Below are 16,305 nucleotides of genomic sequence, written 5' to 3'. Positions count from 1 at the left end.
TGATGCTATCAAGGAAGAGGCTCGCTCCTGGGCAAATACCGGAGCCAAAGGACTGAAAGATTTTATCCCTGTAACCTGACATTGTAAGCGAGGTTGAGCATCGTCTTCTCTGTCTGCTCACTTGATCGCCACGGACACGCCTTCCGGTGTACGTGAACGTGGCATGACTCTGTATGTTATTTCCCTTTATCAATGCAAAGATACGCTCTTAAGCGTATTCCCGAAAAAAAATTATTTTCGAATCCCTTAACACACGAGAATGATTCTGAATGCGGGTTAATTGCTTTCAACCAGTATCAGATACTGTTATAGTGTTGTGTGCACGAAAAGACTACTCCATCTTTATACAGTATACACCCAAGTATCCCACAAAATAATCACAAATTACATCACGACGCAATTGATGATACCATACAAACTAAGATCACTCCCAGAGATAAATACACAAGTGATGCAATGGGCAGCACACATTGCAACGGTCAAACAGAGAGAAGCTGAAGATGAAGCGAAGAGGACTGTCTCCAAGCCGCGGCTATCTATCCCCTGCCGAAGAGCAGCTTCTTCGGCGCCTCACCCTTGGCGCGGTACTTGGCGGCGGCCTCCTCCGCCGCGACGATCTCCTCGCCGCGCCGCACTTCCGCCGCGGCACGCTTCTCCTCCGCCTCTTTGTGCACCGTCGCGGCGCTGTTCTTGAGCTTCTCCACGCAGCGCGCCTTCTTCTTCTCCAGCTGCTCCTGCATGTACGTAGGTGCCCCCACAACGTTTCGTGCCAATCAGTAATAGCTTGTGTCCTACTAATGGCGTCGCCTATGGTAAGTGGGAGCTCAAACTTACTTGCATCTTCTTGAGCTCGGCTTCCAGTTCCGCGGCCTTGGAGTTCTCCCACGAGGTGATGTCCGCCAGCAACTTCACGGCCCTGCGTGACACGAGAAAGTAAAAAAAAATGAGGGCTTAAATGAGAGACACGAGGTGATGAAGCACTGAATTCTGAGTGCAACGGAAGTTAAAATCTGAATGCGGATAAAAATGGAGCCATCTCGGTGAATATCATTGGTGGTGGTTACTCGTGAAAATTTAGAGAACGGGAGACTCACTTGTTCTCGGCTTTGGCCTTCTCGTTCTCCTCCCATGCCTTGATCAGCGAAATCCTCTTCTCGGTCGCGACCCTCGTGAGCAGAGCATCTGAAGAAGTGGCAGAGTTGCACATCAGTTTTTTTTTAATTAACCAACTGCTCAGAGCCTCAGATGTATGGTTGATTTCCGACTTGGACGAGGAAGACCCAGTACCTCGTTCGTGTGAGCCCCCTGTAGCTGCAGGCTTCTCGGCGTCATCTGAAGGAAAGAAACATGAAAAGGGTTAGCACCACTGACCTGACCATGTAGTTGCCCGCCGCTAACCATGCAACATGCATCAATCAACGTACTCTCGGCGACAACCAGGGCCTTAGACTCCTCCGGCGACGGAACCGCCGCCTTCTCGTCCGCGACGTCCTCGGTCGGCTCCGGCGCGGGTGGCGCCACATCCTGCTTCGCTTCCTCCGCCATCTGATCAACCTCGCAACGAGTCGATCAAGATATTTTAGCAAGACACGGAGTCAGAGGAGCCCAGAGTACAGTCTTGTTTGTGCTGGTCGGACGTGGTGGCTGGCAAACTAAAGCCAACGCAAGAGTACTATATGCAGCGGCCGCAGGAAGAGAGAGGGGAGACCCTAAAAAAAGAGAGAGGGGAGAGCACAGCACATCGATCAACCACTTTAACGGGCGAGGTTGGCTGGATGTAGTGTACAGATTGATTGGTCCAGATTAGGTGGCGCGCCTTCTCTCGCTCTTTTACGTCCCGGCTGCTGTGTTTTTCACAACAGACGTCACTTGCCCGCGTGCACGATTGATCTTTCACAGGTCGGCCACCACGGGTCACAAAACGGCCGGATATCGTACGCTTGCCAGGGAGGCGGCCCAAGCCGTTCGTGGTGGCTGGCAGGCACTTTGGAGACCCATTCAGACATACAAACACAAGTGCAGATGGACACGCGACAGGCGCGGTGGTTTGCAGTCGACGGCCGATAGATGACACCTGCCGGCGCGTCGTGTTCGTGCGTGGATGGGCAGCGAAATGGACGAGGCGTGTCGCGGAGTTTAACTTCGAGATCACGAAATGGTTTCTTTCTGGCCGGCGACGGCGATGTCGCGGGCACGACGACGGGGACGGACAGCGACTTGGAGGGGAGCTAGCTGCCCGGACGGGAGATATGTTTATCCGGCAAGAGACGTGCCCACGTTCGCACCGCTGGCGCTGGGGATCAGGGTGGATTCCTTCGTGCGTCGGCCTAATCTGTCGCCGTCTTATTTATGGACGATGAATCTATATATATCTCTATCGCCATTAAACTACTGGCGATTAGTTTAAAGATGGTCCGGATGTGTTCCGTGGACGCTGTGCAAAGGGCTCCACGTACATCTCTGGCAGAACGGAGCTGCAATGATTTGGCAGAAAGATGAGATGTGTAGTCTTCTCGCTGCCTAGCTCATCATCCATCAACAAAGATAATCATGCCTTCATCATCGTCATTACTCATTAAGTGGACTAATCTTAACGAAATGTCATGTGTCGAAGCTAGCTGGATTTTTCCACTTCTGTAAAGATCTCGTGCAGTTCAGTTTGCCCCGGCGGTATTTGATTGTCTCAGCAGTTATAGGCGAGCTGCTGCGATGCTAACGTATGCACGGCTGGACATATGGTCCGCTGACCCAACTTCGTTTCCGAAATTGAGTTTTTTTTTAAAGAAGAAGAAGAGAATTGCCCAGTTAATTTAAAAAAAAATCTACAAAAACGAAGTACGGATTAACCACTCACATGACAAAAAACCCGACAACCGCACAGTCGGCCCCTGCCAAACTCTCTGAATGCACAACATCCACAAACGCCAACATTGCTACTACGCAAAGTGAATCCTCACAAGAACACCTTGACACAAGACATCGTGCATCTCCCAATCCAAGAGGACAGGTCGAGAGACCGAAGATCATCCATCAAGCAACCAGAAACGCCTTACGTATGACGCCACTCTTGCCTTTGCCTACCTTCTATTTGCCCCTTATTGGTGTCCCCGTCAGGAGGCAAGCAATCGCCTGCCCAAACCAGGTCAAGCAACCTCCACACTAGCGAACAAGTCACAAAGTTTCTTCGCGAAGAGAGTATCTGGATTTGGAGTAGGTGCCAACACAATTGGCTCAATGGCGATGCCACTCGATGGTCGCAGATGAGGGAAGGGCAGCAACACCTAAAACTCGCGTGCTCCATGACTAACGCCTGATGCCCAATGGACTTAGGCGAGCGAGAGATCGCGCCGTCCAAATCACTACTCTCCTTGGCATCAGGTATCTGGCTCGAGTCCAGAGGTGATGTTGGCGGCAAAGCCACATTCGAGATCTCGGGAGGGTCTACCTGCAGTTGCTTGACGAACAAAGGCAGAACCAGGCCCCCAGACAACTCCCGAAACTCAGGCGCATGATCTGTAGCACCGGAGTCACAACCACATCATTGTCAAGTCCCTCAGAGGCTAACGGCGATGAGTTGGCCCTGGCACTAGGGGAGAAACGACCAGGAAGCTCATCTCCCCTCTCAACCTCAAAGCTGCCATCGGCCACAACCAAAGGGCGCAACACATGAGTAGTCGGCAACACAGGCGCCACCAGGGAGAGCCCGCCCAGTGCAACCTCATCTCGCTCCATGAAGTTCTCCATTCGCAACATCCATCATTTCATGGAGTCAACGACACCACGCAGAGGACGTGCCGTTTTCTCAAGCTGAAAGGAAGCCATACCTACGAGCTCAGAACATAGCTGCTCGGCCTGCCTCTCCGAAGTAGGATGCATCGAGATATCCGTGGAGGCCATAGAGCCAGCAGGAGCAGAAATGATCGATGCCCAAGAATCATGACCAAATGTCTTCGAGAGGAGCAGGGCTTCTTTCTGGACCTTTTAAGGAGATGGAGCTTGTTGGTGCCCAACGTCGACACAGTAGGACTTCCCAAGAAGCTGAGAGGACGCCAGGCATTGCGGCACTCATGCGCTCGATGACCGTTCTCAAGGCACCGATAACACCTAAAAGGATCTCGACAATCTGCTGCATGGTGTCCAGGAAAGACACATCTGCAACATCTACCATGAAGCCAAGTGGGGATGGGACAGTGAGCCAAAGTAGGCGCTAGTGATGCCTGGAGTTGCACGTTGCGCTGCGGCAGCACCTTCTACCAACCTCCGTGCGAATCCGCATCACACGCCATGCCCTGTTGAGCAGCTGAAACTGAGGATTTGGCAGCCCGTGGCGGCGACCATGGGGCCAGCTCATCATCATCATCCTCGTCTTCTTCGTTGTCGGTAAGAGCGTGATACGTCCATTTTGCACCATGCTTTTATATTGATATTTATTGCATTGTGGGCTATTATTACACATTATGGTACAATAATTATGCATTTCTCTCTTATTTTACAAGGTTTACATGAAGAGGGAGAATGCCAGCAGCTGGAATTCTGGACCGGAAAGAGTGCAAATCTGAGAGACCTATTCTGCACAACTCCAAAAGTCCTGAAAATTTATGGAGAATTATTTTGGAATATATAAAAAATATTGGGCGAAGAAAATACCAGAGGGGACCCACCAGGAGGCCACAAGCCTGGGGGGCGCGCCCCTAGGGCTTGTGGGCCCCTGGCAGGCCTCCGGTGCCCATCTTCTGCTATAGGATGTCTTTTGACCTGGAAAAAACCAGAAGGAAGCTTTCGGGACGAAGCGCCGCCGTCTCGAGGCGGGACCTGGGCAGAAACAATCTAGGGCTCCGGCGGAGCTGTTCTGCCGGGGAAACTTCTCTCCCGGAGGGGAAAATCTTCGTCATCGTAATCACCAAAGATCCTCTCATTAAGACGGGGTCAATCTCCATCAACATCTTCACCAGCACCATCTCCTCTCAAACCCTAGTTCATCTCTTGTATCCGATCTTTGTCTCAAAACCTCAGATTGGTACCTGTGGGTTGCTGGTGTTGATTACTCCTTGTAGTTGATGGTGGTTAGTTTATTCGGTGGAAGATCATATGTTCAGATCCTTAATGAGTTGCAAACCCCTCTGATTATGAACATGAATATGCTTTGTGAGTAGTTACGTTTGTTCCTGAGGACATGGGAGAAGTCTTGTTATAAGTAATCATGTGAGTTTGGTATTCATTCGATATTTTGAGTAGATGTATGTTGTCTTTCCTCTAGTGGTGTTATGTGAACGTCGACTACATGACACTTCACCATGATTTGGGCCTAGGGGAAGGCATTGGGAAGTAATAAGTAGATGATGTGTTGCTAGAGTGACAGAAGCTTAAACCCTAGTTTATGCGTTGCTTCGTAAGGGGCTGATTTGGATCCACACGTTTCATGCTATGGTTAGATCTATCTTAATTCTTCTTTCGTAGTTGCGGATGCTTGCGAGAGGGATTAATCATAAGTGGGAGGCTTGTCCAATTAAGGGAAGCACCCAAGCACCGGTCCACCCACATATCAAATTATCAAAGTAACGAACGCGAATCATATGAGCATGATTAAAACTAACTTGATAATAATTCCCATGTGTCCTCGGGAGCGCTTTGCTTTATATAAGAGTTTGTCCAGGCTTGTCCTTTGCTTCAAAAAGGATTGGGCCACCTTGCTGCACCTTAGTTACACTTGTTACTTGTTACCCGCTACGAATTATCTTATCACACAACTATCTGTTACCGATAATTTCAGTGCTTGCAGACAATACTTTGCTGAAATCCGCTTGTCATTTCCTTCTGCTCCTCGTTGGGTTCGACACTCTTACTTACGAAAGGACTACGATAGATCCCCTATACTTGTGGGTCATCAAGACTCTTTTCTGGCGCCATTGCCGGGGAGTGAAGCGCCTTTGGTAACTGGAATTTGGTAAGGAAACATTTATATTACGTGCTGAAATTTACTGTCACTTGTCAGTATGGAAAATAATCCTTTGAGGGGCTTGTTTGGGGTATCTTCACCCCGATCGGTAGAGCAGGAAGTTGGTCCTCAACCTACTGAACCTACTAAAAGTGCTAGTTATCGACTAGAGGGGGTGAATAGGCGATTTTTATGAAAGTCTTCAAAACACGAGGTCTTTGAAGACAAACAGTAGAAATGAACCTATTGATATGCCGCGGAAGGTAGACTACACTAGACAAGCAATAGTCAAGTAAGCAATGATGTGAAAGCACGAAGACTATCAGCAACTAGGTAGTATGAATCATGATGGAAGATGGTATGAAGCCAAACAGTAAACAGACTTCACTTAGTGAAGTCAATCAGATCATACAGGCAAGCAATGACTTCACGAAGACAAACGGTAAAGTAAAGGGAAGTGAAGGATAGAACCAGTTGCTTGGGGAAGACAAGGATTTGGTAGACCAGTTCCAGTTGCTGTGACAACTGTACGTCTGGTTAGGGAGGCTGAGATTTAACTCAGAAGACCTCGTCTTCACCTTATTCCCCTTGACAGACAACTGTACATCTGGTTAGGGAGGCTGAGATTTAACTCAGAAGACCCTAGTCCTCGCCCAATCACTCTGGTAAGTCTTCAAGGTAGACAACCAAACCTTCACAGACTTCGTTCACCGGCGATCCACAGTGACTCTTGATGCTCAGAACGCGACGCCTAACAGGCTGGAGGATTCACGGTCCTCAAGTGTAACAAGTCTTCAGGTCACGCGGACAAAAAGACTTCAGTGATGCCTAGCACTCTTTGGCTTTGGGTGTTTTGGGCTTTTTCCTCGCAAGGATCTCTCTCTCAAATGCTTCGGAGGTGGGTTGCTCTCAATCGACAAAAGTCCTGCACTAACTTTGAGCAGCCACCAATTTATGGTGTAGGGGGTGGGCTATTTATAGCCAGGAGGCAACCCGACCTGATTTGTCCGAAATGACCCTGGGTCACTAAGGAACCGGCATGTGTCCAACGGTCGGATTGAAAACACATGCGGCAACTTGACTTGGACTACAAGTAAAGCTGACTCATCCAGCTCTGGATAAGATTTGCTCTCATTGTCTTCACTCGAAGACATAGGATTTGGTTGAGCATCACTTCAGTCACTCTGGCCTTTGTTCACTTGGACCCCACTTAACAGTACGGTGGTTTCTATGACTCAACAAAGAAGAAAAGGAAATTACGAAACAACTATGTCTTCGCACTCCATAGTCTTCACATGAATGTCTTCTCATGTCATAATCTTCACTATGAATGTCTTCACAGCCCACCATTGTCTTCAATGTCTTCACACATTTTTAGGGGTCATCTCTGGTAGGTAAACCGAATCAATAAGGGACTACTACCTGTGTTATCCTGCAATTCTCACAAACACATTAGTCCCTCAACCAAGTTTGTCGTCAATACTCCAAAACCAACTAGGGGTGGCACTAGATGCACTTACAATCTCCCCCTTTTTGGTGATTGGTGACAAACTGGTTGAAGTTTTCAATGGGGATAAAAGTATGTGAAAGTAAAGGATTAAGGCATTGTCTTCATAAGTTGCAGAAGGCTTCCCTAAAGATGTGCATATAAGTAGTTCGCTTTTGAATGCAAATGCACATGGCAGGTTTTGCTTTGTGGAGATCATCTTCAACTTGCGAAGACAATTCATCATGCATATAAATAGATAACGAAGATAATGACATGCATAATGAGAAATGGGCGTCTGTAGAATGACTTCATGCAGAATTTATCATCGCATCACAAAGTAGCAGCAAAAGGTAGCAGACGACCATCAAGTTTAAGTGTTACAACTTAAAAGCCAAATGGTTTCAAAATGAGAGTTGTAAAAGCTTAGCAAAAATAATAATGCAACCACCCATATGGACCCGCTTGAAGACTATCAACTCATATACTTCTCCCCCTTTTGTCAGTAAGGACCAAAAAGGTTTGAAGACATAGAGTATCTACTCGTTCCCAGCTGGAGTAGATGATGGAGCAGGGTCAACATTGGAGTTTGGTGGTGCAGACGGGCCTGACACAGAATCTTGATGCAGTGCAGCCAAAGTCGGTGAAGTGGCGTCGTCTTCTTCATCGACGACCCTCGCAACAACAGTTGCAGCTGAAGACGAATATTCAGATTCTTCAATAGATGGAGTGCAATGCCATCTTGCATTTGGTGGAGGCCTGGAGTCAAACTTGAAGTTCTCTGTGAAGCCATCTTCGCGAAGATCTTCTTCAGGGCAGAGCATTGTGAGGCTCTTTCAGGACCGCCGATAGGCTTCATGTGCAGCAAATGAGTTCTTGGTGGCCAAGTTGCGAATGCGATTAACATCCACCAAGAGACTTTGCATCTGATGCTTCAGCCAGTCATGATGCCTATCCTGCTTTTGATGTAAAGCCACCAGAAGCTCACGGTCATTGAGGACACGGGGACGCTTCTGAGGCCTTTGAGCTATTGTGCTGGCAGTGGCTTCAGTATTAGCACGGTGTGGCACTCTCATGTTTCCAGCCAAAGGATAAGCAGGTGTTGCAGCATTGGGCACAAGAATCCCTTCAATTGGCTGCGTGAAGCTTTGACATTCAGCATTCTAAAGGTGGAGGGGCTTCTTGGCAGGCTCGGGGTAGATGGCTTCAATAGACATATCAACTTCAGGCAGAAAGACGGCATGGTTGCGCGCTGAAGGCTGATAGTCAGTGGTAGAATGAAGCTTAATCAAGCGCATCACCCATGGAGCATAGAATTTCAGACCAAACAGATCAATCCCAGAAACAGCAAGTTGTCTGATGAAGAAATCTTGAGTATTGAATCTGATGCCATTGATGATATAGAATACCAAACTATTCATAGCGCCTTCAAGTTTAACTTCAGAAGAATATCCTTTGATAGGCCAGAGAGTACACCTCAGAATATGGTACACTGTGCGTGGCAAGTACTCAAGGTCCTTGACAAAGAATTCCTTTGGATATTCGGCGTCTTGGGGCAATGGATTCATCATGCTGAGCATTTGACTCATGTTTGGCTCTGGCTTCTAAAAAATGCTCTGCAGCTCATTCTGATGAAGTTGACAACCAGGTTCATATAACTCACCTGGAGTGGGCAGGGAAGTAAGCTCGATGATATCCTGAGCTTTGGCTTCATGATGGACATCACCTGTCATCCACTCAAGGACCCAAGTCTTCGGATCCCTATTGTAGCCTCGAATATGTAGAGTGGCGTAGAACTACATCAGAAGCTCTTCAGTCCAATGTTCCTTGTCAGTCACAAAGGGCAGAAGTCCAACATCCCTAAAGCAGTCAAGGGCTTCCTTAAGACATGGCATCCCACCATAGCATCACAATCCAGACGTTGGTGCGGGTAAATCCGGTCTTGGTTGTAGAGGATGCACGAGTAAAAGCTTCGGTGCTGATGGCTCCAAAACCTGTCTGAGAAGATCTTGGGCTTCGTGTAAGGGTTCTTAGAGCTGTCAAAGAATGTATTGTGCTCTCTGAAGCTGTGCACGCTGAAAGAGCCATGTGTTGTAGCAGCACTTGGAAGCCTTGGCAGCCTAGGCTTTGGCTTCTGAACTTGAGGCCTCTGCTCCACATGATAATCATACTGTGGCCCGGGAGCAATGGGTGGAACCATAATCGGCCATCTGACAGTGAAAATCTCACCTTCACGATTGAATGCATGTTCCATGGTATGGGGCCTTGGAGGAGGAACGACGCCATCCGAGATGATAGACGTCACGGTGGCTTCAGCATTCACATTAGCTTCAGGCTCCACATTGTCTTCAGCCATGACTGAGTCATTGACTCCAGTGGCAACGTTGGTGGCAGCCTCATTGTTTTCAATCTCCATCTATTCAAGGACTGGAGGGTCGGACACAATCACATTCTCTTCATGAATGACTGGGGTTGTGGCTTCTCTTTCTTCTTCGGCTGATGCAGCCAGAATGTCTTCAGCAGTCTTGGCTTCAGACTCTGAGGCAGTAGCAGAGGGAGTGGCTTCAGGAAACACTTGACGTGCTACTAAGCTAGTGTGTTGCGCTTCTCCTTCTGGAATGCTCGACATGGAGACCTGTGGCCTAAGGCCTTTGCGAAGCCTGCGAAATGCTGGCGACGCCTTTGAAGAGGGAGTGGTCTACTCCATGTAGTTGTCGTCGCCAAGCACCGGAGTGGTGACTTGAGGTGGTGGTGTTCTTGGTGCCTCGTCTTGCAGAGGGGTATCTTGTTGTTGTCGCTCAGCCCATGAGTCATCTTGAGCAATTGGCGTCAATGGACGACCAATGCTAATGAGTTCACTACTCGTGAGAGCAGGCGATGATACCGACTGGGGCTGGAGCTGAGGAAGGACTACATCATCATGCACATTGTCTTTGTGACCAATGTCTTCAGCTGTGTTGTGGTCAACAACTGGAACTTCTTCACTTTCTGAAGCCTTTGTGGAAGCAGGCTCATGGATCACTAGGCGATGTTCGCGGTTGGAGGCAGGGAGAGCAACTGAAATGGGTTCAATGTTGAGGGGCTCTGTGGCAGCAGCACGCTCTTTCTTTGAAGACTTTGAAGCCTTTGTCTTCAATTTCTTCTTGGAGGGAGCATCATCAGAGGTGTCTTTGTGCTTCCTCTTCCTGGCTTCGACTTCAGCTTGCCTTGTCTTCTTCGGCTCTGAAGCTGCTGAGGTGACCTTTGGCTTCGAGCCAGTCATACTGGCAGGGAAGACAATGCTCGGTACTTCCTACCGTTGAGCTTCGGATTGGGCCTCAGCAGACTTCTTCTTCTGCTTGGCAGCCATCCCGGGGTCGATGCCTGGATGCCCAAGAGCCTTTCGCTTCTCAGCTTCATTATGCGCTTGAACACATTTTTGTGCATAGTACTTCATGCGCTCCCATGAGCCTTTGGCTTCTTCACACTTCTTGTGGAATTCAGCCTTGAGATCATGCAACATCTTCTTGAAGATTTGCACATCAGCCACACTGAGCTTGGCCATGTTCTTCTTGAAATGCGCCTTCTCATGATCAATCTTGTTCTTGAGCTCGACGATTTTCTGAGCCAAGGCCAATTCATTGGCAATGGCTCCGTGAAATGTGACGCTGATGTCCACGGGCAGCTGCAGGTCATCTACACTGATGCTTTGGTCATCAAACCATTCATCGATGAAGTTGTTCAAGATATCAACATCAAAGAGGGGCAGATCATTGAAGATCTCTGCCTCTTGCTTGCTCTTTATTAGCATCTCTAGAGCTTCATCACCAAGATCTTCATTACTAGACAGATCAATGGTGTCTTCCTCGTTGCGCAAAACGGCAGCATGAGTCAGGTCATGCCCAGAAATCTTCTTGGGCTTCTTGGTCTTCTTGGTCCTCTTGGAGACACGAGACAAATCTTCAGACTGCACACTGGGTTCAGGAGGTGCATCTTTCAAGGGCTTCATAGGCGAAGCTGTTGGTGCAACAAAGGGCTTCGAAGCTTTTGTCTTCTTTTTCTTCTGCTTCGGTGGTGCTGGCGCATCTTCAGAGTCTGCATCATCAGTAGATTGATCCACCGTGGCCCTCTGAGCAGCAATGTGAGAGAGAAGCCCATCGAAACTATTGAAGGGGTTGATGACATTGGGATTGGCTTCACGTGTGCCATCTAACCTTGGAGCAGATGGACCAGGGTTGAAGTTGAGTCCGAGATCCTTCTTGTTCTTCGCAGCTGACTCCTTTGCGAACTGGTAGCTGCGCTTGAACAGATTATCGTCACGACACCATAATAAGGATGATGGATCGGCATTCTCAGGCTTCGGTCCTTGGACCATGCAAGGATAGAAGCCTTGGGCAATAGCTTCAGGCTTCGTCTTGGGTTGCAGATTCTTGTAAAGAATATCGCCCCATGGGCGCTTGATGGCATTCTTCTCAGCATATTCAGCAGTGACGAAGTTGTAGTTGAACCACTATTCTACCCAATATCTTCGGATCCATTGGATTCGGGTCTTGCGCTGATTGTAGTTCTCCTCTGGATCGGTCTTGTCCATCTCATACAGATTCAGAGGCAGATCTATGTTGGGGAACGCAGTAATTTCAAAAAAATTCCTACGCACACGCAAGATCATGGTGATGCATAGCAACGAGAGGGAAGAGTGTTGTCCACGTACCCTCGTAGACCGTAAGCGGAAGTGTTATGACAACGCGGTTGATGTAGTCGTACGTCTTCACGATCTGACCGATCCTAGTACCGAAAGTACGGCACCTCCGCGATCTGCACACGTTCAGCTCGGTGACGTCCCACGAACTCTCGATCCAGCTGAGTGTCAAGGGAGAGCTTCGTCAGCACGACGGCGTGATGATGGTGATGATGAAGCTACCGGCGCAGGGTGAGGGAGTCCTGGACTAGGGGGTCCTCGGGCGTCCGGCCTGTTATCCATGGGCCGGACTGATGGGCCGTGAAGACATGAAGGCCGAAGACTGTACCCGTGTCTGGATTGGACTCTACACTGCGTGGAAGGCAAGCTTGGCGACCAACTATGAAGATTCCTTCTTATGTAACCGACTCTATGTAAACCCTAGATCCTCCTCCCGGTGTCTATATAAACCGGAGGGGTTAGTCTGGAAAGGATATTCATGACCATAGTCATATAGGCTAGACTTCTAGGGTTTAGCCATTACAATCTCGTGGTAGATCAACTCTTGTAACACTCATATCCATCAAGATCAATCAAGCAGGAAGTAGGGTATTACCTCCATAGAGAGGGCCCGAACCTGGGTAAACATCGTGTCCCCGTCTCCTGTTACCATCGATCCTAGACGCACAGTTCGGGACCCCCTACCCGAGATCCGCCGGTTTTGACACCGACATTGGTGCTTTCATTGAGAGTTCCACTGTGCCGTCGACAAAAGGTTCGATGGCCCCTTCAATCGTCGATAATGACGCTGTCCAAGGAGGAATCTTCCTCCCCGGACAGATTGTTGTGTTCGGCGGCTTCGTACTGCGGGGCAACTCGCTTGGCCATCTGGAGCAGGTCGATAGCTACGCCCCTGGCCATCAGGTCAGATTTGGAAGCTTGAACTACGTCGCGGATATCCGTGGAGACTTGATCTTCAATGGATTCGAGACCGCGGCGATCGCTCCCCCTCACTCCGATGAACATGACTTAAATTTGTCATCGGATCACATCCAGGAGATGGTTCATGTTGCTGCAACGGCCTTAGAACCAGAGCAGATCGTGCCATTCAAAGCCATAGAGTCCGCGGCGTTGGAGCCGCACACGGACTCAACGCCCTGCAATATTTGTGTCAACGGAACTTCGGACTCGTCTCCGGCTATAAGTTCCGGACCGTGTACGCCTGCGGACACCGAGCTAGATCGGTTATCGATCTTTGAATTCAGCGCCACAGACGTTTTCTAGCACTCACCTTTGGGTGATGTGCTGAACTCTTTACAGAATTTGTCCTTGGAGAAGGACTCGTAGCCGAACTATGTTCGGTTCGTGTTAGATGCTGATGATGGGGAATTTTGCTTCCCACCCGCCACCCACTTCATAGCTACCATCGAGGACTTAGCCGACGAGCTCGATTATGGCTCCGAAGACATCGACGGTATGGACGATGATGCCGACAAGGAGCAAGGCCAAGACCCGCCATCCACTGGACGTTGGACGGCCACATCTTCGTACGACGTGTACATGGTTGATACACCTAAAGGATCTGGCGACGACAAAGAAGAGCCAGATGCGAATAAACCCTCTGAGACACAGTCCAAGCGCCGGCGCCCTAAACTCCGCTCCAAGCCTCGTCGCTCAAAAGATGGCAACACTGGCACCAGAGAAAATAGTACTCCGGGCGACGCCGAAAACAATGAAGACCCTGTTGGAGCTGTATCCGAACAGGAGGAGCAAGACAATGATCAAGTTAACCCTGATAAATAGGCCACGCCCAATGACCCGTATGATGATAGTTATCGTCCACCCTCCGAGGATGATGAGAGTCTTGGCAATGAGGACTTCATCGTTCCTGAGGCACCCCTTGAGCAGGAGCGCTTTAAGCGCCAGCTCATAGCTACTGCAAGAAGCCTAAAGAAAAAGCAGCAGCAGCTCCAAGCAGTTCAAGACCTACTCATCGATAGATGGACCGATGTCCTGGCAGCCGAGGAATACGGCCTCAAGCGCCTAGCCAAGACTTACCCAAAATGCAGGCTGCTACCTCAATTCGATGAGGAGGCGCCAGATCCCATACCTCCCTCATGCAATGCGGACCGACCACCACACGGTCGGGATAGTGTGGCAGACCGACCACCCCGCGGTCGGGATAAAACGGAAACTCATGCCGAACAATAGCCCGCCCCACCGCCTCGCAAACACAGGGACAGACCAGCTCGGGACCATACATACGACCTTCCGCAGGAATTGGATAGTAGAGCAGGACACACCAGATCAATCTACGGATCGCGAGGACGCTTCCCTACTCGGGATGACAGCTACCTATTCGGACGTGACAAACTTAATCACACCCGGGCCGATAACCGCAGACGGACATCATCGGAGGTGCGCCATGACGCGGCCCGCTATAGAAGCGCTGCACACCCCCTCTGCTTCACAGATGAGGTGCTGGATCACGAATTCCCTGAGGGGGTTCAAGCCCGTCAATATTGAATCATACGACAGAACAACCGATCCCGCAGTGTGGATCGAAGATTTTATTCTCCACATCCACATGGCCCACGGAGACGACCTCGACGCCATCAAATACCTCCCACTAAAAATCAAAGGACCAGCTCGACACTGGCTAAATAGCCTGCCTGAAAACTCCATCGGCAGCTGGGAGGACTTGGAAGAAGCCTTCCTTGACGACTTCCAAGGAACATATGTCCAGCCATCCGATGCCGATGACTTAAGCCACATAGTTCAACAATCAGGAGAATCAGCCAGAAAATTCTGGACTAGGTTCCTAACCAAAAAGAACCAGATCGTTGACTGTCCGGATGCCTAAGCCCTAGCAGCCTTTAAACACAGCATCCGTGAAGAATGGCTAGCACACCACCTCGGCCAAGAAAAGCCGAGGTCCATGGCAGCCCTCACGGCACTTATGACCCGCTTTTGCGCGGGAGAGGATAGTTGGCTGGCCCGCAGTACAAACACACCCAACGAAGCAGGCCCCTCCGAGGCCAGAAACAGCACCGACAAGCTCTGGCGCAACAGACACAAACGCCGAAGTAATGGCGATAACACCGATGACACTACAGTTCATGCCGGATTCAGTGGCTCCAAGTCCGGCCAGCGAAAGAAGCCCTATAAAAGGATCGGCGAAGGACCATCCAGCTTGGACCGCATACTTGATCGTCCGTGCCAGATACATGGCACCCCAGACAAACCGGCCAACCATATTAACAGAGATTGCCGGGTCTTTAAGCAAGCCAGCAGGGTAAATAGCGGAAACAAGGAAGGGGAATCGCAGAGCGAGGACGATGACGAGGAGCCCCGGCAGCCGAACACTGGAGGGCATAAGAAATTCCCGCCTCAAGTCAAAACGGTGAACATGATATACGCTACACACATCCCCAAAAGGGAGCGCAAGCGCGCACTCAGGGACGTCTATCCGGTAGAGCCAGTCGCCCCAAAATTCAACCCATGGTCGTCATTCCTGATCACCTTTGATCGACGAGATCATCCAACTAGTATCCGACATGGCGGTTCGGCCGCATTGGTACTCGACCCAATTATCGACAGATTTCATATGACACGAGTCCTAATGGACGGTGGCAGCAGCCTCAACCTGCTCTATCAGGATATAGTACGCAAAATGGGCATTAATCCCTCACGAATCAAGCCCACGATAACTACCTTTAAAGGAGTCATACCAGGCGTAGAGGCCCGTTGTACGGGATCAATCACGCTGGAGGTGGTCTTCGGTTCACCGGCTAACTTCTGAAGCAAAGAGCTACTCTTTGATATCGTCCCCTTCCGCAGCGGCTACCACGCACTGCTTGGACGAACCGCGTTTGCTAGATTCTACGCGGTGCCACATTATGCTTATCTCAAGCTCAAGATGCCCGGTCCACGCGGCGTCATTACAGTAAATGGAAACACGGAATGTTCCCTTCGCACAGAGGAGCACATCGCAGCCCTAGCAACAGAAGTACAGAGCGGCCTTCTAAAGCGGCATCATAATCCGGCCGCCGAGCCCCTGGACATCGTTAAGAAGGTCCGGACTACACTGCAACAGGGCAGCTCGGTTCGTCAAGAGCTGAATTAATAATTCGGCCTCCATCCCAACCCCGATGAGGAAATGGCATTCATACCGCGCGTACATAACTACGCACTCAAAACCTCATGGGTACTGACGGAGGCATAACC

The 16,305-nt window shown here is 49.7% G+C and overlaps 1 protein-coding gene across 2 annotated transcripts; it reads right to left on the bottom strand.

Annotated features, from left to right (window-relative positions):
* Positions 1-260: 260 nt before the first annotated feature.
* On the bottom strand, positions 261-1,843 carry LOC123181197 (remorin). 2 transcript variants are annotated; one of them, XM_044593453.1, is made up of 5 exons: positions 1,425-1,777; positions 1,288-1,332; positions 1,095-1,182; positions 835-916; positions 261-734 (listed from the first exon to the last, which is right to left on the bottom strand). In XM_044593453.1, the coding sequence occupies exons 1-5, from the start codon at positions 1,543-1,545 to the stop codon at positions 537-539; spliced, it is 534 nt and encodes a 177-aa protein (XP_044449388.1). In that variant the 5' UTR covers positions 1,546-1,777; the 3' UTR covers positions 261-536. The 2 variants fall into 2 exon arrangements, with proteins under 2 accessions (XP_044449388.1, XP_044449387.1); XM_044593452.1 differs by having other exon boundaries at positions 1,095-1,332; positions 1,425-1,843.
* Positions 1,844-16,305: the final 14,462 nt, after the last annotated feature.

Source organism: Triticum aestivum, chromosome 1D, assembly GCF_018294505.1.
Source record: "Triticum aestivum cultivar Chinese Spring chromosome 1D, IWGSC CS RefSeq v2.1, whole genome shotgun sequence".
Taxonomy (NCBI): domain Eukaryota; kingdom Viridiplantae; phylum Streptophyta; class Magnoliopsida; order Poales; family Poaceae; genus Triticum; species Triticum aestivum.
Note: the sequence above shows the minus strand (reverse complement) of the source record. Positions and strands in the feature narration are given on the sequence as shown.